The sequence below is a fragment of the Dendroctonus ponderosae genome, unplaced genomic scaffold (genome assembly GCF_020466585.1).
Source record: "Dendroctonus ponderosae isolate FM_Combo_2020 unplaced genomic scaffold, Dpon_F_20191213v2 Dpon_F_20191213_1, whole genome shotgun sequence".
Lineage (NCBI taxonomy): Eukaryota > Metazoa > Arthropoda > Insecta > Coleoptera > Curculionidae > Dendroctonus > Dendroctonus ponderosae.
In genome coordinates, this window is record NW_026017110.1 from 28,436,728 (window position 1) to 28,459,921 (window position 23,194).

Genomic DNA, 23,194 nt, shown 5'->3' on the forward strand with positions numbered 1-23,194 from the left:
CATTTTCTTGCAAAACACTACCACTTATGGGAACGTTTTCTTGTCTTTTTTGAGTAAACCACTTAATAAGTCCCTTGTCAACCTTTTCATGTGCAGATAATTTTAACATCCTACATCTAACATTTGTTTTGTCATACGCTGATAAAATGTTTTCTCTGTTTTTCCATATCGTTGCAACAGTAGACTTTCCAAGTGCTAATTCCTTACAAATGTCACTCTGTGTTACTCCACTTTTTATTTTGTTAATAATCTCGTACTTTTCATTTAGTGAAAAAGCTTTGCGTCTTTGTTTTTCCATTCTAAAACGTTTACATACATAACGCGGCAAAAAACACCAAGTCACTGCCTGTCTCTCGCTCTCACTAAGATAAACTCCGCATGATGTCAGCGGATGAGCATCCGCTGAGCGTGGAAGTTCGTTATAAACGAAAAGTGAATATACAACTAACCTAAAAAGTGATCGTTATATCCGGAAGTTCGTTATAAACGGGTTCGTTATAACCAGTAAAAAATACGTTGGTCTTTATGGATGACGTTTCAATTAAAGGAAAAAAGTTTGTTTTAACCGAAAGTTCACTATAACCGGGTTCATTATAAGCGGACTTTACGGTACTTTCAATTTCGATTTTTGTTCTTTTTCATTTTTGAAGTTATTTCAAATCATCAGTCAAATCAAGAAACAAAAAATACTCTCTTGGCACCCGTTCGAGCGCTTCAAGATGGTGTCTGAAAATTTTTTACAAGGTTTCGTTTCTTTGAAGCCATCATCACCCTTTTAAAAGCGAATTCAACTATGTTAATCACAGTGTTATTTGTTCCGTTTCTTGAGTCAAAAAAACTGTTTTATTTTATAAATAACTTGACTTAATAAGCCAGTTGATACGTACTTCCGGTATAATTACTTGGGTAAACTGTCCAATTTCCAAATTTACTCTCATCATAGTTTGCAGGTCGTTTTCAATTGGACATGCTATGCGTGTCTGTTTTTTGTCTCATGAAACTGGTCCAACCATAAAATCTGGATTTGTCTCAATTGGACACCGTGTATACCTGCGCCATTTGTATTTCACTTTAATTTAACTGCCGCAGTAATAGCGAGATCTGAGGATAATTGTGCCGCAGCGGCAACAGCGTGACGGGTGTATGCCGGTTTTGCTGCGCACATGTGTTGGGATCCACGCCGGTCTGCCGGTCGGTTTAAAATCAGTTAGTTCGAAGCAAGCATCGAGTTTGCTGGCTTTTGCTTGAACATAAAAATTCGTTAACACAGTAAATGAACCATTTTTTTAATACAGCAAAATTAGATTGAATATATTTTTATACCGGTGAATCAACGTGTATGTTTACCATTTAGTCGTACGTCGCTTGTTTATGTTCCTCCATCAGTCGGAATCGTCGGACTGAACCTAGTGCTTAACCTAACCCAAAAAAAAACAGAAAAAACAACTCTCCCCCGCCGGTCGTAAAGTAAACTGTATGAGCGCACCCGGTTGCATTCATCATCAGAACTCGCCATCACTATCGACAATCAATTAAATTCAAAGGAACCCGCTTCAACTGCCTAACCACCCGCCGAATGTCCGTGAGTTTGTTCTCCGAAATGGACAGATCGAGCGGAATCGGGGACGAACGAGCCCTCCAACTTGCCCTTGAACTCTCCATGCTGGGGTTCAGTGATCAGCTCAGTACCGTTAACGTTCCGGATTCTGATCCCCATAGCGATCTGAGCCCGTTCGTCGGCTCCATTGGCTCACCGTTGGAGGATATCCGGTCTAAAAAGTCTCAGAATATGACGGAGTGCGTGCCCGTGCCCAGTTCCGAACATGTGGCTGAAATTGTAGGCAGACAAGGTAAGCTTCGACATTCTCATTTCGAGATGCTTTTTGCAATTTTTTGAATATTTCCTGTGGGTGTTCGTCACATTGTTTTCTTACTTGTACGTTTCTGAGCGAACCACACTGGTCCAAAGTCTACTCTCCACGTGGTTTGGAGAGTATTTCATGTGAAAATCTACTTCCCCAAAGGCGAGGAAATATCTTCAACAATGTCTTTCAACAGTTTATCAGAGTTGTGAAAACAGCACATTCAATGGAGAAAACTGACCATTAATCTGTATATTTACCACCTCAGGTGTTTTTATGTCGATAGTGTTAATGATCTTCTATTAAGTTCAACTGGAAAATACTGTAAAACACTGATGGATATCAGCAGCTGCAAGAACAGCGAATTCAATGGAAAAAGCTTTGTTTAGTTGCGGGTTGCTAAAGGAAATTCCATTATCAACCTCACTGTATCTCTATCACGTTTCCATTAACTTCAGCTGAAAAAATTAACGACAATTTTCGAATCTTCGAGTGAAATTCTCAAGAAAAATTGTTGAAAAAGTTTCAATCCTGCCTTTGACATAATGGCAAATATTCCTGGAAAACACCATTAAAGCCCCATAGAAATCAAAGGTGGCAAAAGTAGCACATTTAATGGCAAAAGACTGGTTTAGCTGCAGCTTCTAATGCAAAACTGACATTATTTCCATTATGTTTCGTTGAACTTCAACTGGTCCAGGACAAACCACTTTCCATTTCACAACATTCTCTTTTCAGTTTTTTTTAGTTCTTCAATGTGCAACCAAAGACCAAACTTGCCCTTATGTATTTTCAACTTGCCGCCAAAATTGCCAAAAAACACCCTGTTTTTCTTGGCGATTTTGAAAACAAATCAATTGGGCCTTCTACACGTAAAATTTGAGGCCAAGAGTCTCTTAACGATAGAGATTTTCTATTGGAGTTTTGTTTAGTCGAAAACGTGCTTTTGCTAAATTACTCTTCGTTACTTGTTCATTTGGTAAAATATGAAAATTAAGTTTTGCGAGTAGGAAAATCAATGAAACTCTGATTTTTTTATATATTTCGGCAAATAACAGGCAAAACGTGCTTTTTTCAGTTGCTAGAAACTTTTCTAATTCTATTCCCAAAAAGTGATGCATTAAGTAAGTTACTACTAAAAGCGACTGAAACTGGAACATACTTTAACGAAAAATTGGAAACAAGACGCTCTAGAAAAGTTGCAAAAGCAACAAAAAGAAAAAGAGCGGAACGAAAACGGACAGGAACAACAATAGATATAAACCAGCTAAACTAAAAGTAACTTAACAATTGCTAATTGCTGTTTATGTTTCAAGCCCAAATTGTATTTATAACAAAGCCTGGGTGTCCAAGGCATTTCTAAGCGTAAATTTGGCACTTAATTACTCAAACAATTATTTATCAATTAATCGAGTCGGTTAATTATGCGTGTTGATAGCGTTAGTTGTGTGTTTCATTAGTCACACTGATACCAGAACTTATTTAATTTGCAATTGTTTCATGACAATTTTTACGCACTTTTTAACACCATTTATTTACTATAATCAATCCGTTGTTTAAAGGCAATAAACTCAGCTGAAAACTGTTTCTATGAAAAAAAAGGCGACTAAACAGTGCTATAAATATCGAGTTTTAGTCACTTACTTTATAATTTTACTCGACGAGATAAGATAAGCATTTTATAGATATTATATGTTCCGTCCCCTTGCAGCTACTGCAAACTGTATAATATAAACTATCTGGTAAACAACGTGGAACACATGCCCGAAGAACTATTAACATATGGTGTGTGGTTTATTTTTTTGGGTTTTCTAGTAAAGCGCCATTGATGCACACATTAGCGAAGAGTCCAGCTTAAGGAACACCCTGTATCGCAGGCATTTTTTATGCAAAGTTCTCTTGTTGAGTGCCGTTTTCTTCAATAGCGTCGGCCGTCTGGGCGCATTTGACAAAGTTCAGGGTTAATAACATTCGCCAACCCTCCTATTCGGGCGCTTTAGGGTTCTGTCTAATAAAACAGGGGTGAATACTCGGGAGGATATGGGAATGGGAATCGCTTTTACTTATTCTTACCAGGCACGGTCATATTGGGGTCCAGAGACCCCTCTTTACGAGACAGACATTGCAGAAAAATTGGTCAGAAAAAATAACGAATTTTTATTTATTTTTGCCTTTGGTCTATCGGAAAATTAATCCTAGTATTCATACATTTTCAACGTTTATTTAAGAAAAACAACCTTCTGTTGAATCAATCCTGACAAAATTTTTAAATGTTTTGGCCTATTTCGGTTTTTCTTCTGGTCTTCAACAAATGGATGATTAAATAAATTTTGTTTGGATTCGCACGCACAATTGTTTTTTACTTCTGTTGCTAACCAGCAAAAGTAGAAATCAAATAATTTCATCAGCGGACAAAATTACAGTTTGGAAAAAAACAAGTGGAAGAAGGCAACAAAATTATCAACACAGTGCAGCAAAACAAAGCAAAGAAGGAAAGACGAGAAGAAGAAACCTATGAAATCTGAAAACTTTCGTCTAGTAAAATACAGGTAGAGTGCCAGTAGAAAAAATTATCAGCCTTTATCCGTGACTCATTCAAAACAAAGTGCGATAAGAAGGTGACAAATATGAAGGATGCGGAAGCGTTAACACCTTGTAGAAATATCACCTAAGAACGAACATACATAAATCAAATCACGAATTCGATAAAACAATTTGAAGATGGGGCAACAAAATGACAATAAGAAGAAAAATGAAGTCATTGCGTTGAAACATTATTAAAATATCACATAAAAAGAAAATATGGAAAACATTGAGCATCATTTGAAAAAAACAAATGCAAGTAGACAGCAACAAAATGGCAGGCCCAGTTCAGCAGAATAAATAAAGCTGTAGACAAGAATAGGAAACATGAAAAAAAAGAGACTAATGTCAGTCATTACGTTAAAATATTGAAATTACAGAAAATATTGTACTAATGTACTATGTATTGTACTATTGTAACTAATGTAGACAGGGAGTACTTAAAATAGAACAGAAGGATCAAGAAAAAATTTTCATGTTTTAATTTTACATTATAAATATAAATTAAGATTAATTAATAAATTAATAGTAAATACTTTGTATCTTTACTAGGGCTTATTTTCTTAATTTTTTCTAATGTTAATTTAAATTGCCTCTTTCTGTCTCTCAAAATCCGCAAGAAAATTTTAATTTTTTACGAATATGCGAAAAAAGAAAAATAAAAACGAAATTAATTAATTAAAATTGAGTAGCGAAAAAGTGTTGTGAAAGTGAAAGTGTAATTTGATAGAACAAGTGGAAGATCAGAACTTAAAAAGACAATCGCAGTTCAACAAAGCAAACTAAAGACAAGAAGCGGGAAAAACGTCCCATGGAAAATAAAATGCAGGTAAAAAAATTAAGAAAGATGAGAATCAAAATGGAGCAAAACGAAGAAAAGCAACGAAAAAAAGGAATTTGGTCAGGAATTTTGCGTTAGGATAATTTCCCTAACAGAAAAATAACCACAGTAAAAGTTCTTTTGTTCTTTACTAAGGCATATTTACTTCATTCACCCTAATTCAATTTTAAATATGTTTCTGCCTTGAGAAAATAAATATAGAAAAATATACCTGAAAATTGCGCTTTTTCAATGTCCAAATGGGAAAACTTTTCGACTTAGCTCCAAACCGTTTCCTAATTGATTTTGATTATTATTCACTTTCTAATCTGCTTGTTTAAATTCAATTTGCTAAGCGGGCCGATCGAAGCAAAATATTGGCGCTTTTAACCATTTTTCCTCTAAACACAAATAAAATAATTTAAACCAGACAAGAATAAAATTGCGGCCTATTGTCAGTTTTTGCGTTGAAACATTGGCAAAATCACATTAAATCATTTCAAAAAACAAATGAAGAAGGCAAAAAATGACAAGCATAGTTCGACAAAATAAGTAATATAAAAGACAAGAAGAGGAAGAATATGAATACTTTTGTCAGTCATTGTGTTAAAACGTTGACAAAATATCACAGGAAAAATGAATGAAATTAATGAAGAAGGAAGGAAAGCTGTGAAAACGTTCGTTAAGGAATTTGAAGTAAAAGCGCAGTAAAAGCTTATGTTGGGTTTCACGCAAGGTTATTTTCTTGATTTTTCCTCATATCAATTTAAATTGTCTTTTACTGTTTGTGAGAGATGAAATAAGTCCAACTTCACTTGAAAATTGAAACATTGATAAATAGGGAATAGAAGGGGAAACAGCATTTCCATCGAAAACTCATAAAGCGTCTTTTTTCTTAAAGTGCCAGAATAAAGCAACAAAACAAGAATCGTAGAAGAAAGAATTGAAAAAGCAAAAAAAGTGGAAGAAAAATGTGAAATACGAATTCAATCATTGCTTTAACATTAGCAAAATGAAATAGGAAAGAAAATAGACAGAAAATTAATCAAGGGAAGGAGCGAAAAAGGAACAACAGCAAAAAAACGAGTTTGGCTAAGAATTTTGCGTTACGATCGTTTCCCCAAACAAAAAAAAACTTACCACAGTAAGGGTTTTTCCTTCCACTGCAATTTAAATCACACCTGTTTCTGCTTTAAGAAAATAAAATATGTACCTATACAAAAATATACTAGAAAATTGCAATTTTTCAGTGTCCAAATTGGAAAACTTTAAGAGCTTGAAATCGTTTCCTAATTGATTTTGATTATTCACCCTCTAATCTGTATGTTCTGACTCAACTTGCAAAGCGGGCAGCTCAATGCGAAGTATTGGCGCTTTTAGTCATTTTTTCCTCTAAACCCAAATAAATTAAAATATTCACTCTAACGATCATCCAGAAAATACTGAACGTTTTTAGCGAAAGGAGCATTTGGCAAATAATCGGTTTTCCATAAAATTCAGTTTTCAACGTTTCCGAAAATCGACTTTGATCTATAAAATGTGCAAATTACGTGAAAAGGTGGTTAGATGAGTCGCTTTATTTAGTCATTACGTTGCCAGTTTTGCAAGCTTTTATTTACTTATGTGTTTGATGTACTTAACTAATGCATAACTTGCTTAAAACTACTTGCAAACATTGCGTTTGCCTGTATAAAGTCAAATAAGGTGTAATTTTTAAGTCCACAGTACTAAATTGTATTGAATGCAATTAATTGTTTATTTGCAAGTTGTTTAATTTTTCCCAGATCTTAAAATTACTTAAGAAACAGACTTGATGATTTTCGACTTATTTTCAACTGAATTAAATGACTCACTCCAAACTGTTAGTGGTAGCAATTGTTCATTTTTCTCATGGAAGTCTTACTATGATAGTTTTATTACTGGAAAGAGAATTTTCGAAATTTCTCGGGTTAAAAGTCAGTTTGCGTTTTCTGTTTCTGATTAATTAATTAATTCCTCAACTGTAGCCAAAGCGGGTAGTTAAGTGTGACGCCACTGGAAATTTTCTGCGATTTTGTCGATTTTTTTGTAAATTTACCTTCCAAAATTACTTTGCATTTTCATTTCTTGTTTTATTAATTAATTCCTCAACTTTTATTAATTAATTCCTCAACGGCAGAAAGACCGATTGGGTCGATAGCCTTTTTCTGTAGGAAATAAAGATTATTTATATATATATATCCTCAACTTTAGGAAAAGAGTGAACGTTGAATGTGACGCTATTGGAAAGGGTAAACCGTGTTCTCTATGGAGGATGAAGGTTGTTTTGACAGCCAATTTTTGTAATTTTCAGCAATTTTTACAAAATATTGATTATTTTCTCAATTTGAGGGAAAGTTTAATATCGCGCAGCTAGAAAGACTGTGCTTTCATCTATAAGGAGACAAACGGCTGCTCTTAAGGTCTTTTTGGCAAATTTGTGAGAAATTTTTGAAAGTTTCCCTCGTGAAGAGATTTCTCGACTTTACGACATGAGGGCAAAGGTGAATATCACGCTTATGGAAAGAGCAAGTTTTTTACTATGAAGTGCCAGCGGGGTATTTTGGATGTTTTTTTGGACAATTTTTGAAGAATGTTTGAAAATTCTCTTGTTAAAATTAATTCGTCGACTTTAGGGAAAGCCCAATGTGACGCCGCTGGATCGGGCAGGCTTTTTTCTCTATGGAGGATTAAGGTTTTTTTTTGGGGAATTTTCGCAATTTTCTGGATGTTTTGCAGGTAAAATCGCCTTCCGGTTTTAATCACTAATTTATTATTTCCTGAACTTGAGGAAAAAACGACGCACCACTTTGTGTCGCCACTGAAAATTTTGGCCATTTTTTAGCAGAAAGAAGGGTGCTTTACAAGCATTTTTGGGTTAATTTATGATCATCAAAAGACATTTGCGTTTCCCCAGGTTTTTGTCATAAAATGCTAAGTTTCCGCTTGTCATTTAGTTAATACCAAGGCACTTTACATATATGTATATTCTGCACCACGCCCTGATTTAATAGACCTTTTCTTTTTCCTATATCGTTCTTGCCACTAAAGTTCAAAGTTTACTACAATTCTTTAAATTGTTGCATATGAATATTTCTTTTATGCTTATGTTCTGTTGTTTTAGTTATTTTCTCAATTTTTCCGCATTGACACTTTCCGATGCTTCAATGAGTGCAACAATGCAAGGCTATTTAGTTTGGTTACCCAATTCCTCGTTCTACTGACAAATTACACTAGCGACAGCTGACAATGACATTCATGGCTTGCTCTGATTAAAGTGCTCCCATAAGCGTCTTTTTTTGTTTAGCAGGTAAATTTTCATGGCCCGCCCGATCAAGCTTTAATGAAGAAAACCTTCTGGTTTCGCAATGTTGGCCTTCGCGATTACGCCAACCAAGATCAAGATTCATCATAATAACTTAATGATATGATCTTTAGCATTATAAGAAATGCATTTACATAACCTATAATTTGAGGCGAATTAAATCGACCGGACTGGGCAAAAACAAATCGATCGAAATTCAACCCATTGTCTGATCCTTTGTCTGGGTCATCGGCATCAACCGCAAAGCCTCCGGACGGATCTCAACTAGAATTCCCTGAATAGCATGTAGAGCTCCATGGAAGTGTGTGTTTTTCGTTCTCTTTGGTTCGTTTGTTTCTTTAATTTGTATTTTATTTTGTTTTGTGCGGGCCCGTCTGGGTGCATCGGAAGGAGTCGTCGTAAAAAGGCCCGCGGACAGATGGTGTTGCTTTCAGGTCGACTCGGCTACTTCATCATGTTGTGTGGGACCGGAGAACCGAGATTTTATTACTTCGGTATTTTTGCCGGACTTTTTTTTTGCGAAAGGAAAGTCAGTTAAACCCATCGTAAATGGTCGGCGGGTTCTTTGCTTTCGAATCATCCAACTTGGATGTTCAGAAGCCATCAACCTTCTGAGTGCTCTAGGGTTTCTGAGTTCATACTGTTCTAAAAGGTGGATAGATGATCTCACGTCCGCAATCGCTTGGTATATGGTTGCCCGAAATCTTAGCGAATTTGTGGTTAGTTTTCCTATTGTGCTCCTCAAAGCTTCAAATGCATAACAATCGATGTCGAATATGCATATGGTTTACAATGAAACAATGAATGAAGTTTAACAATGAAAAGTGATTTTAAGATAAAACACTTTGTTGCAAAATTTCAAACTTAGTTTTTTTTCTTGAACCATCCACATACTCCAGAGGAATGCAGTCAAATTTAAATCACCCTGTATGGCAGTGCGTCCATGTATAATCAACCATTCAGCGATAAGCACTTAATTCCCCTTGTGTTGTAAAGAGCCCATTGTTGCATTAACTAGGCTGTATTTACATTTACAATTTCATCTGGATGTCGGCGGATCCGCGTGTGGGAAGTGCAGGCCGTTTAGGCGAGAGCTGCATTTCAATTTAGGTACCATTCGAATTGATTTGTTTAGGAAGGAAGAGTATTTCATTGACTACGAAGCGTTTTTACAAGTTTAATTCATTGGCGTTGTGGTGGCCGGCCAGACTGCCCGATCTGAGTGCTGGAGGGTTTTTTTGATAACACCGCCAATCAAATTGCGTAGAAATGGAATGACAGAACCCTGGGGGCTTTAATCGAGCAAACCAAGAGAATGATGGTAAAATGGGAACCCGTGTGGTTTTTATGCGCAATAAAAAACGAGGTTTTTGCTATTAGCAGACGTCCCTGGCTGACCCCGAAGATTCCCAGGCTGGGTACCATCAGCGCTCGGAATGAGCCTGAAGATCAGAACACCATTTTGCCTATAAGACTTTGCACTCGCCGCAAATCTACTAGATATACGGCCGTAAATTTCAATCAACCCGACCAATAATTTACATGTTTTAAAGGTAATCGACGGTACTGGATGGTACTTTTGCGCGTGGAGTACCACTCGGGCTGGCGGAAAGGCTGTCCAGTCAGGGCCGATCAATCAAATCGTTAAAAACTTCCTGTGTGGTGGCTGGTGCGGCATTAAATTCTTAAGTACCCGAGTACCCGATACGTCTTCAATGAATGCACAATTCAGCTGGCAAACGGAAGACAAAGAGGGACGGGTTGTGCGGTATCGCGTTGCCGTCGCAGGATGGACGGTACCGACCCGTAGGTACCTTTGGGTTGGTGTGAAATTTCACACGGTTTTTCATTTGAGCCAGTCAGATCGGGTGGTTTTTGGCCACCCCACACTAGTTTTGGTGTTTTTCAAATTTTATGATAAACTGTGCTTTTTTGGCATTTTGGGGAAAAATAAATCTCCTCATGAAATTTTGGGCAAAAAGTCAAAATTTCACATTTCACAGTATGTTTTTTACGCTTAATCGACTGCGCCCGATCTAAGATGGTCCCAATATCGTGTTTGAGTCTATCATAAGAAAGATCGTGGCCGATCAAAAATGGGTTAAAATGGAATAAAATGCCACTTAATTCGGATTTGAAGGTTCTGGTGTCTTTTTGCAATCCTCTTTTGCTGTTGAATTTTTTTATATTTTACATTTTTTGAAAAGAAATCGACCTTCACCCCTATTGAAATTTTGGATAAAAAATCAGTAATTCACATGTGTTTTCGAGCTACATGATTTTTTTCCGATCTAAGAAGCTCCCGAAAATGCGCAATTAACATGTTTCAATCTATACTAATGAAAAAAAATGGCTGTTAAAGATCATGATCATGACAAAAAAATTTAACTTTTTGACTAAAAATGTTTAGAGTGTGTTCTTTCTATGAACGGCTTATTTTCTTCGCTTCTATGTCATGAAAAGCTGGAAAATTCAAAGCGTTTTGAGCGATTTGTTATTAAAAAAAAAAATTACCGACACCGACACCTTGGAACATTTTAGGTCAAAAATCAAAATTTTACATTCTTTTTTTTTGTTCAATGGATCATTTTCGCTCTAAGAAGTTTCTGAAAATGCATACGTAACGTGTTTGAGTCTAATATGGAAGAAATTGTCGGTTAAAGATTACTGATTTAAAAAAAAAACACAAAATGGGTCAGGAATGTGACTTATATCTGATCTGAAGCTTCTAGCGTGTTTTTCAATGAGCGACTTGCATTTCTTGGTTGATTGTTATGGAAAAGGGCAAAATTCGACTTTTTTCCAACGATTTAATATTTAAAAAAAAAATTGAACTCGCGCCCTGTGAAATTTAGATTGTAAAAGTTTTTTTAAGCTGAATCCTCAAGTTACCATGCGTTTTTTTAGCTCAATGTCTTCTTTCCGATCTAAAAATGCATATATAACATATTTAAGTTTACAATATCGAATAAATTGGTAGTTATAAGTAGATCGTAATGGAAAAACAGGCCAAAATGGATAAAAAATCTCACTTATTTTTTATCTTGCGTGTTTTTCTATGAGCGACTCGCATTCCTCCCTGGATTGTTATGGAAAAGGTACAAAATTCGAAGATTTTTGAGCGGTTTGATATGTTTTTGGAAAAAAAGTTACCTCCAAAGTTCTAGTTTAAAAATCGAAATTTTACATGCGTATATTTTATAACGTATTTTTCGGTGGTATTTTAACGGTGTCTATAATATGGAAGAAATTGTGGGGTTATATATCGTGACTGATCAAAAACCGACTAAAACTGGTCAAAAATGTGGCTTATTTCTGATCTGAATCTTCTAGCATTTTTTCTAATGAGCTCTTTGCATTTCCCGCATGATTGTAATGGAAAATATTCCGAATCCGAGGCATTCTCGAGAGATCTTATATTTTTTGAAAAAATTGACATAAACATTTACATAACAACAAAAAAAAAATTAACATTGAATAAACGCTTTTTATGAAATTTTGCAATTAAAAATTTAAATTTTTCTGTGGACATGTCGTGAGTTAGAAAATCATGACCATTCAAAACCCTTTTTAAAATATCATATCAAATAAAATATCAATTGTAAAGTTATATTGACCTTTTCTTTGATTTAAAACCCCTCGAAACTTAAAAATTAAACCAAAACACTAATTATACAAAATTTTTTACATTTTTTCCATTGTTAACTATGGATTAAAAAAGCCTACTAAACACTAACAAAAATTGTTGAATTGTTGATAGCGTCTTTAGGTGAAAAATGTGGTTTCAAGTAGTGGAAGTAATAGTTTTCCAAAGCTGTTTGAACCTTTGCCTAAAGCTGCAAAAGCATTTAGGTGCATGATTAAAGTTAAAGTTAAAGTTGCTTTAAACCTAGATGGGGACACTTTTAATTTATTTTAATGCTTTTTACGAGAAATGTGGACCCAAAGCAGCACATTAAACGAGAAAATAGCTTTTTATGTAAATAARTTTTATAAAACGTGCTAAAGCCCGAAAACTCTTCAAAATTTTAATTTGTTTCGTTTATAGGAGTAACAGTCAACAAGTCTGAAAGTGTACTCTTTTAGTRCTTGAAAGCTGAATGGRGGCATATGTTTTWTGTTTTTGTSGCTAATTTTCATTCATMTGAGTTAAAGYTGGGCCTCAAACCTTTTTGAAGCTCTCTGGGAGCTTTTGAGCAAATGCAAAGTGCCCACTTTAAGCTATTGGTTTTTAAAGAAACGCAATTTTTCGCATACTGAACACTAATTCTGAAGTGGTTTGCACGAATGCAATTGAAGCCTCCTATCGAAAATTGCAACAATTATTTGCTTGATGTAAGTGGGTATATATTTTGAGGTGTGTAAATTTCAGGCACCCACCCGGTTTCGAGCTTAATCGCTCCCATAAGCAAAATAATAACACTCTTTAAACCTGCACTTCGCTGGCCTTAAATTCTTAGGTAAACGTCGTCAGTTTTGCCTCTTTGAAGTTTTTTCTCATTTTCTTAGTGGTTAGTGGTGGTAGGTCAACCGGTGTGTGTTTTTACCCAAAAATCTGTCGATTTTCATTGCATTTTATTGATTTGCAACGAAAATATGATTGAATTCACGTTACATTTCACGGTCATGTGTAGAGTGGATGCAAATTTTCAATTGGATGCGGTTTAAAAAAAACTCCGATACCAATTTCGTCCATCAACTGCCCGAAGCCACCAATGATAACGTTCCCATTTTAATAATCATCATAAGGAAGGTCTTATTATAATTTTCGGCAAATTGCGTGTTACGTGTGTGTGGCAAAAGGCAAACGTGGCTGTGTTTTTTTCCGTAATCGTTTAAAATAGCAGGGAAAGCTCGAAAAACCACTCTGGTTCGGATCAAGGAAAAAAAAATTAATTGAACTGATTAAGTGCAGGTCGGCGTGGCAGTTTTGCTGTTTAAGCCATTCTTGGAAATGTTTGCCCGTCTGTCTGGCCATTTGAATTAATTGATAATTGAGTTTGTTTGACTTTGTTAATTGCATTGTTAATTGTATTGTTAACGGCCCCTTTTCTGTTACAGGTAAGCGCAAATTGAGACAGAGTTAAAGAGTCAGTTGACACGGTAAGTTGGGCAAACAGACTTTTGGTAAGCAATCATGAAAGTTTAGTTGAAAAATTCACGAAGAAAAAGAAACTGCGAAAAGTTCAAGGCTCTTAAACCTTGAGGACTGTAAACAAATTAATTCGAAACTGGAACAAGATATTTAGCAATAAATGCAAATACACTGATTGGTAATGTTGGCAGGCGAGAAAAGACGTTCATCAGCAAACTGATGAATGAATGTGGGATTTGCAGCGTATTGAGTAACGTTGGGTTAATGTAAAATCGCTTTGATTTTAACAATAGATTGTCCATGAGTCCGCAGACGGTACCTTGACCACTTGAAAACTTTATCAATTCAACTCATTTAAAGCCTAGAGGTTCTTTTACATGTTCAACGCTCTGCGTGTCCTGCTGTTGGACTCGTAGTTGTTCAAACATGGCAATTTCACCAAATCTATCCAATTCCATCAGAAATTGTCAGGTTAAAAACGCGATTTATTCAACGTTTATTCCATTCTGAACATTGCAAATGATAAATACGAAAATACCATGTTTTTACTTCGCTTCTCAAGCGATTTGTTGTGGCTAAATGGTGTGGGCTGTCAATGGAAATTTCGCTGTTAAATCCCACTTTATGCAGGATTGACGTTTTGAACCGAAGAAGTTTGCAAAGTTTCCCCCCGGGCAGATTTTCAATCAAAAATCAGTTCAGTCGAGCTGAAAGGTTAAAGTGAGTTTGGGTGTTCGATAAAGAGCTGCTCGCTATTGTTGAAGTGAACGGTATTTATCGACTAAGTAAAGCTGGCTGGCTAAATAAAATATATTTTATATTTTCGAAACTACTTGGGGCGGGGGATTTTTAGCATCTTTTGGTCAATTAAAGGGCTTGGTTCTGGTTTTTGCAATAGGGATTTCCTGGGAAAAGGTGGCTCGTTGATTTAGATTGAGTCGCTCAATCTCAATCCGATCAATCAATGTGAGAGAGCGGACAGAAGTAAAAACATCCATGTGAGACGGAGTTTTACCGGGGTGGAAAAAATCAGGGTTTCGAGCCATTTCTTTGGATTTTTTGAGTCTTCTAAACTTCCAGAAATTTTAAAATGTTTGTTTTTTAAAATGTTTAAAGGGGAGAGCGCAAATGGGTACAAATAGCCAGTTTCAGATTTTATATTGTATTTTCCAAGCTGTAAAAAAATGAAAATGTGTGCTTGTGTTCTGTCGAGTCTTTTCCAAGGATGGTGAAAATTTTAAATTTTTGCTTGGTTTGGTTTGGCAGGTGCACGTTTTTAAAGGGCCCAACGCAATTGAGTCTTTTTTTACTCGCGAGCAATATTTACTAAGCTGGCCAAAAACCTGAATTGGTGGCGGTTTCCATTAAACTTTCTGCGTCTTTAGGGATAATTGTCGTCCAAAAATTGTGCTCATTCATAAGGAATATTCGCTTTAGTAGGGATAATGCGAATTTTCGTAGGGGAGAGCGCTGTTAACTAATTTTCGTAGAGAAAATCAAGTTTGAGACTGATATTTTCCTAGCTGGCAAAATTCAGATTTTTGTAGATTGCTATGAAACATTCAGAGTTTTTACAGACCAGTCTCTTCGAAGGGTGCTAAAAATTCCAAATTGATTTTTTTAAAGAGCGCGCAGTTGAATAGGGAAATCCAATTTGTGATCGGTTTTTATTAAGGTTGAAAACATCAGTCTTCCAGGCGATTGATACGAAAGTTTCAGCGTATTTAGATCCAAGTGCCTTCTTGAGATGGCAAAAATTCCAACTTGCTTAGGTTTAAAAGATGCGATTTTTTTAAGGAGGGAGATTGCGTTTATCAACCTTCAGATCGGTAAAAAGAGCGAATTTTTGATCAATCGAAAGCTGGCAAAAATCAGGATTCTGGATGAGTTCTATGAAACTGATGCACGTACGTGTGTTCAAAAAATGGTGAAAATTTGACTTTTTTAGACCTTTTTAAAGGGGAACGCGCAATTGTGGATAATCATTCATTTTGAGCTAGGTTTTTACTAAGCTAGAAAATTTCGGTATAAGGGACTTCGGTATAAGGGAAATTATCTGCTTCTGTTGCGTGAAGTTTTTTCTAAATATAGTGAAAATGTCACGTTGTTAGTTGCTTTATTTTGGAAAATGCTAATTTTTAAAGCGGGAGAGCAATTGTTGATAGTTATCCAGTTTGAGCTCGGTTTTTACTAAGATGGAACAATTGAGTTTTACGAGCCACTTTTATGAAATTGTCTGCCCCTACTGCGTCACGTATTTTCTAAATATGGTGAAAGTTTCAAATTTATATTTCTTTTAATTAGGAAGATACGATTTTTTAAAGTGAAGAGTGCACCTGCATATACATATTTTGACACTGATGTTTTTTAAGCTGAAAAAAATCAAGATTCTGGACGATTTCTGTGAAACATTCAGCATCTCTAGACCCAGGTTTTTACTACCAAGGTAAAAATTACATATTTCTACTTGTTTTGGGTTGGAAGAAGCAAATTTTTAAAAGGGGTGCGCAGTTGAATGAAACTTTAATTATGAGACCGACATTATTATGCTGACAAAATTCAAAATTCCGTGAGATTTTTATAGAACGCTGAGCGAATTTGGGATCAAGCGCCTTCTAAAGATAATGAAAATTTCAGATTCCTACTTGCTTTGGGCTGGGAGAAGCGAATTTTTAAAAAGGAGCGCAGTTGGATTAAAACGTCCATTAGAATCCGACATTCATTAAGCTGAAAGAAATCAAATTTCTGTGCGATTGTTCTAAAACTGTGAGCATCTTTGGGATCAAGCGTCTTCTAAAGATGATTACATTTTCAAATTTTTACCTGCTTTGGCTTGGAAGATACGAATTTTTAAATTAGAGAGCGCACACCTGCTTTACTTTGCACATTATTTTAATTCACAAACAGGTGAAAACTAGCAGCAATAATTGAATTAAATTAGACGCCAACTAGCCCTCTTCGGTCAACAGCAGATGAACATTTCAATCATTACAATAATTGTTCGAAAACGGGCCGATTTGCATATTTCGAAGGTAAACATTCTCATTTAAATGGTCGAACATAGGCACAATATTCTATGGGGTCAATCGCGCTTAAAATTTACCATTGACATTTTTAGTCGGTTTTATCAGCTGACTTTTAATTGCTCAATGTGGTTATTAATGTGGGAGTGTTGGTCATGACTGGATTTAGAACAAATTGCTTGCTCAAATTTGAGTAAGATTTTTCATGAGGGACCAAGTCCCTCAAGAAAAAGTAGTCACACTTCCCGATTACTATTTTTTTTTCTGTTGTCTTTAACACGGTTTCGATTTAGTCATTAAGGTCAGCGAAACATCAAACATCCCATAACAATTGCTTAAAAAAGCCCGGCCAACGACTTGGCTGTACTGGCTTTGTAGTTATTTAAATCGTACAGGAAAATATCCACATTCCTAGTCGGTTTACATCAGCAGGTTCGCGTTTAGCGACGAGAATCGGTGATATCAGCAATTTTTCGAAAATTCTCGATCATTAAGTACTGGGTTAATTTGTTTCAAACTGTACCTTCCAGTCGACCTTTTTCTAATGAAAAGTAAAACTGAAATCGATTGAAATGCCGGATTTTAGATAAACAGCTGAATTTTTTTATACCCGGAAACCGATTTTGTGCATAGTGAAAGCCTGCATTCTTCGAAAGATAACATGGCTGAACAAACATTAGAAAATCTTGTTTTATCTTATTTTGAGTACACTGTAAACGCGCTCGTTATCTACTGAGAGCGATAAAAGCTGCAATTGATTTTCAAACTTTTCAATAGTCAAAAAGTAATGATTTTTTATTTAAAAGCCCACCATTAAATTTGTGTGTGTTTTTCTCGCGTGTTACTGAGTATTAAACGAGTTTTATTACAAATAAGGTAACGGAACTACGCAATTTCAATTCATAAAGTTGATAAAAAAATTGCAAAAGTGGTTGCTACTAAGTAAAAAGTTTTTTTACACAGCACGACATTTTTCTGATAAGAGATATTCAATCAACTAACCATGGCTGGTCCTAGTGCTTGTCTCTCTGTTCATTTGTGGCATTTTTCACTTTCTCCAAGACTGCACAATTTAATTTTCTCAAAAGAATCAAGTGTCTCATGTAGAAGACTGAACCTATTTGAAGTCACCCCCCAGCTAAGGTAAACTTTAGCATGTTGCACGTTGTTATACATCTGAAGTTTTGAGGAGCATAAAGACAAACTAACCCCAAATACGCGTCACTTTGTCAGCAAACTTGGAAGCACGGTTGCCGTTGTGATTTTTTCATTAAACGTTTAAATAATCCTCAGTTTTATCTAGGTATACTGTTGATTTTTCCAAATTGCTATTGCAAGTAGCTACACATTCAGTATTTCTGCCCACTTAACGCGAGTTAAAGTGATTTTGAATGAATTCAAAGCGGAGGTTTCTGTAAAACTTCCTTGGATTATGCATGAGTAATTTCTTGTTCTATCTGGATCATTAAGCTTATGTATTCGAGCGTGTACAACGGGTGTATGACACAACTTTCGCCTGCCCATACAGTTTCGCATATTTTCAATAAAGTTAAACAGTAAATTGTGGGACTTGAACTCGAATGTCGCAATATCGGCTACTAGGCGTTTGCCATCAGCAGTACAGTATTGCGGCAATTAGAACTCGTACGCGCGATATTGTTCCACTTAGGCGAAGGATTTTTGCCACTCGGGCACCCACTTTTGATTAATTGGCCAAGAAGCAAAAAAATCGGAAGAGTTTCATAACCAAATGCGAGTTCGTAACGCGTTGAAACTGAAAGTTTTCGATCCGGAGAACGCACACATAGACGTCTTTGATCCCAACCAGGGTCATGGCAAGGTGCGCAATTACTTCGGCAACTTCCTGGTTGAAAAACCGCATTATTAAATCATTTATTTACATCGGATTTGACATGGTCGCAAACCTCCTTAGGACATCTGATAAAGCGAACATTGTTTTCCCATTCCGGAAGTGAGTTTTTCGGCTAATTACGACGCCGTACTGACCCTGACCAGTACCAAAGATCTTTGCGAGTCAAACAATTAGATGCCCGGGCCTGTAATGAGGATAAACCACAAAGTAACTATACAACTTGCCATTTCATTTTGCTGCTTTGAGCCGGTTTACACCGGGAATTGATTTGAGCTTTTTTCAAAGTAGGTACCAGTGTGACCAGATTGGGCGATTTATCGCAAATTGGGCTACTTTTCGGAGAGTTTTGTTCCGAACATTTTCAGAAATTGGCCAAGCGACTTTTGCGCGATAATTCCCAGTTTTCACCTTAATGGTGTATTCACTTTTCCTTTTTTTTTATGTACATATATGATTATATTCGATTTATGCAAATATCTTTATATGTAGTTTGTATACTTTTATAAAATAAATTATTCATATTTTACGGGCAGTTAAACATATACCTATATCGCACAAGCAATGAAAATAATCATTTAGCTTCAAGTAGTTAGTCCTGAATAGCAAATTACGATTGTAGAATGTTGAATATAAGGTTACTCTATATTAATGTGCCGACAAAGAGTCGGCACTTCTTTAAGTTAGCGCCTGAAATCGTGTCTTCTCAAAGGAAAAAACCGCCATCCATTGCCGCTAGTTGCCAAAAATGATATGAGTTAACGATTTTTCTTCTAGGACAAGACATATTAACGTTGAACACCATTATTAGCCGTTGAAAAAATCAACCAAATTAAATTCTGGTGTGGTTTTCAACATAATCTGAGATCTGTGTGGCCACGTGGGTTCAATTTTTAGAGATAGAAAGAAAAATGGGCAAATGGGGGAAAAATTCAAGGCAACTAAAAGACAATGGGGCAGGAAACTCTATTTCGAAGTGAGACTAATACCAACATTAATTTGGAATACAAACTAGCGTCGTTCGGAGTGAAAAAGAATTATAATTTTGCAAAGAAAATTTCCAGTAAAATAATTTACAGTCTTCCGTCTCCTTTATCGAATTCCATAATCCAACAAATTAACTTTTTATTTCCCCATAGGATAAAGGGTGTCCGCCTTTACCCGTATGTATGGAGTAAAAGCGGACGACTCTTTATAAAGCGTTAAAAATCGTCTTAACACCTTTTGCAGCAGATTTAAACTTTTTCTGCCTTGTCGAATATTTTCGAGTCTCTAGCGTTTAAAATTCATCAAGGTCCTTTTGAGGGAGCTGATCAAAAAAATGCCCATCCATTTAGATGTGTTTCTAAAAATAAAGGAGCATCAAATATTCAAAGTTCAATCTTTTGGGGTTTTGGTAGGGAAAATTGAGCCGATTTTTTTTTGTATAAATATTTACTAATTTGCCAATCGAAATCGTCTAGTTCGGATTTTTGCCTCAGAATATTCTTTTCAAGGGCCACGTTTTGAGCGAATATGAGAGCTTTAAAGATGTTCCGAAAAATCAGCATTTTTAGGTAAAATTTGCACGGTTTGTGCCCCTTCAAAGTTCCTCAATTTCCCTCCCAACAGCTAGGAATTTTGAGTACTGATTTTTTTGTAAGAAAATTAGTGTCTTGAAGATTCCTGTTTGGTGAAAAAATGAGCTTTGTAACCTAATGAGTCCCAAAATCTTTTAAACTGTTGAATCTTGTGCGTGCCAAAAAGCGCATTTTCAATTTTATCAAATACTATAAAATTATTCTGATTTAGATAAAGCTGATACTTTATAAGCAATAAACGCCCTAAACCACTTTAATCATTGGACATTTCTTGCACGTTCGACCGGTGAATGTCGGCTTCATATAAATGCGGTTCAATGGGCCATCATCTATATTTTTGACTATAATAAATACATATAAAGCTGAGAAATTGCCTTATTATCACTTTTAATGTGTTGACAAGCGAACGGATTTTTAAATAAAACGTTGTTTTTAATTTATGTTTAACCGATTTTATATTTCGTTCGTTTTTGTTTCCTAAGGCCAAAGTAAGTAATTTTTAGTTGCAAATGAAAAGTTGCCTGGAGTTTGAATGATACAATTTAGTTTTAATACAGATACGAAATATCGAAAGAAGTGAGCAAGAAGAAATTGAAGGTAAATATCCACTTTGGTTTGTTGGCTAAACTTTTTGTTAGTAAAAAATTAAAATTGGACAACATTTTCGCTCCTTTTTAACGTTGTATCATGAAAACGCTTGAAAATTCCGTATCGGTCGTTTTGGATAGCCCTACTCGAGAACTATTTTTCCCCAGTTAAATTTCATTTGAAAATCCTAACCTCTAAAGAGATAGAAGCAAAAATGTGTAACTTTAGGAACCTTCAATGTTCTTTGCACTTGTCTTGTATTAGATTGTAGATTACACGAAGTTGAAATTAGAGCGAGAAATCGAAAGAACCTTCAGGTTTGCATTAGCAAAACTTGATTTTAATTTTAAAAAATTTAAAAAAAATTAAGACAAGGTGTTCGCTCTCTTTCAAGTGTCCTCAATGTGAAGTTGCAAAACTCACTCTTATCTTCGACACGGTTCAAAACTTCGAATCAATGGTGATGACTTTTTTAATAGCCCCACTGGAGAACTATATTTGACCAATTGGGTTTCATTGCAAATTCCTAACCTCTAAAAAGATGAACAAAGAAAGTCGAAATTTCCAGGGCCTCTAAGTTTAAAACACCCAGCATCTCAGGTACGGTTGAAAATATCCGATCTGTCGTAAAGACTGTTCCGATAGCACATGTTTATCTTCTACCAATGAGGTTTAATTAGAAATTCCTAACCTCTAAATAAATGTTGTTGCCCCCAAGGGACAGAAGCCCAAATCAGAAAAGGTGAAACGAAAACAGGTCATATCTCGGAAAGGATTAAATCTTTTAAATCTTAAATCTTAAATCTTAAAAATTAATTTTAAATAAATCTAAAAAATTTATCTAATGAGCCCCAAGAACGATTTTGATCGGGTATTTCTAGGCCTATGTTTTCGTCCTCAGGCCTTCAACGAAATTCCTAACCTCTAAAAACATAGGTTCACAAATTTCGGGTTCATTGAGGACAACTTTTATTATCAGCCATCTTTAAAAAATGTTAGATACATTTTGATAATTAGTATTATAAATTGTGCCATTTGCGACGTTGCCAAGCATACCAAATTATCGCAAAAAGCTGAAAATTTTACGCATTCTAATTAGTCACACTAATTTTGTAGATTTTCGGGCCCATGCCATTTCAATTGTTTACTTGATCCTAATGGAGACGTCTAGAGGAAACTTTATCCGCACGTCACTGTTTTTTCGGGTATCAAACCTACTAATTTAGTGATTTTAGCCCCGCCAGTTAGTCTAAACTTTTTGTATGAATTTGCGTTGCAAATGAGCAGTTCGGCGAGTTGGCGAAATGAATGCATTCCAGTTAAGTCGGCTATAAACATTACTTGTCTTTAAATGTCAATTAGATCCGATATATTTTTTGGCAAATCATCAATTGGTCATCCAGCATCTTATAAGGAACGCTCCAAAGAACGAATTTCCTTTTGGAAAACGAATGGTCTAACAGGGCTCGTTCTTTGGGTCAGTTGCAAACAAGACTGGATTGTTGTCGCGTGAAATTGACACAGAAATATCCATTATCCACGTGAGACAAATGGACCCCAACCAGGGCAACATTCGAAGACCAGTTTGTTTCTTTGTGTTTTCCGTTTTAGGGAACATGACTGGGAAAACGTGAATTTGTACGGTTCAAAAGCGCACTGAACCGAATATGCTGACCCTGAGCAATACCAAAGACCTGCCTTTGGCTTTGGACCAGATCATGTTAGATCATCGCCTTTCTATGCTACTTGGACAGTAAATCTGTTAATCGTTCTTTTCTTGGTTTCGATGATCGATGATGGCGTGCCAATCAGTGGCGGGCATTGATCAAGCCGTCGAAGAAAAGTCAGTGGTGTTCGTTTCAAATTAATTAAGTCATTTATCTGGGCTTGCAGGCAACGAGAGGCAAATCAGGTTTCTGATGGAAAAAAGTCGGACTTGAACAGTTGAGATACGATCGGGCGTTCCGCCTCTATTCGTTTGGCTTGAGAAATACCTGGCCGAAATGTGTCACACGCGCTAATAGAGATAAGAACCATGGAATGCATATTTGCTGTTGGATAATAAATTTACGTTATGTGATCTGGCCTAATTGCAGTCGTTCGTTAAACTGTATCACCCACAACTTTTTATTCAGCTGCTTTAACGGCAGTTTATTTCAGTTTCCGGTAAATTACCAAACGTTCCTGTTAAGTTTTGTACTATTTTATTTTATTCTCTATGTTGGTAGATCTGCAGCTCAGCCCAAATTTTCTTTTGGATTGAGACGGTGTTGATATGAAAACCAGCTTGATTTAGCTTGATTAAGTTGAGGAGGTTTCAATTTTTGTCTTGCGGAGGAATTTTTGAAAACTTATAAAATGTTCTGCGCACTTTCCTTTTGGGGACTGAACAAGCTTTTTACGAAAATTACATATCAGATCTGGTAGAGA

The 23,194-nt window shown here is 35.8% G+C and overlaps 1 protein-coding gene across 1 annotated transcript in view; it reads left to right on the forward strand.

The window, feature by feature from the left end:
* Positions 1 to 1,181: 1,181 nt before the first annotated feature.
* LOC109533340 (RNA-binding protein MEX3B) overlaps positions 1,182 to 23,194 on the forward strand; it is a gene marked incomplete in the record, with an annotated part of 67,725 nt that continues 45,712 nt past the window's right edge. Inside the window, 1 exon segment of the mRNA XM_048661236.1 lies at positions 1,182 to 1,850. Coding sequence (XP_048517193.1) covers positions 1,577 to 1,850 — 274 coding nt within the window.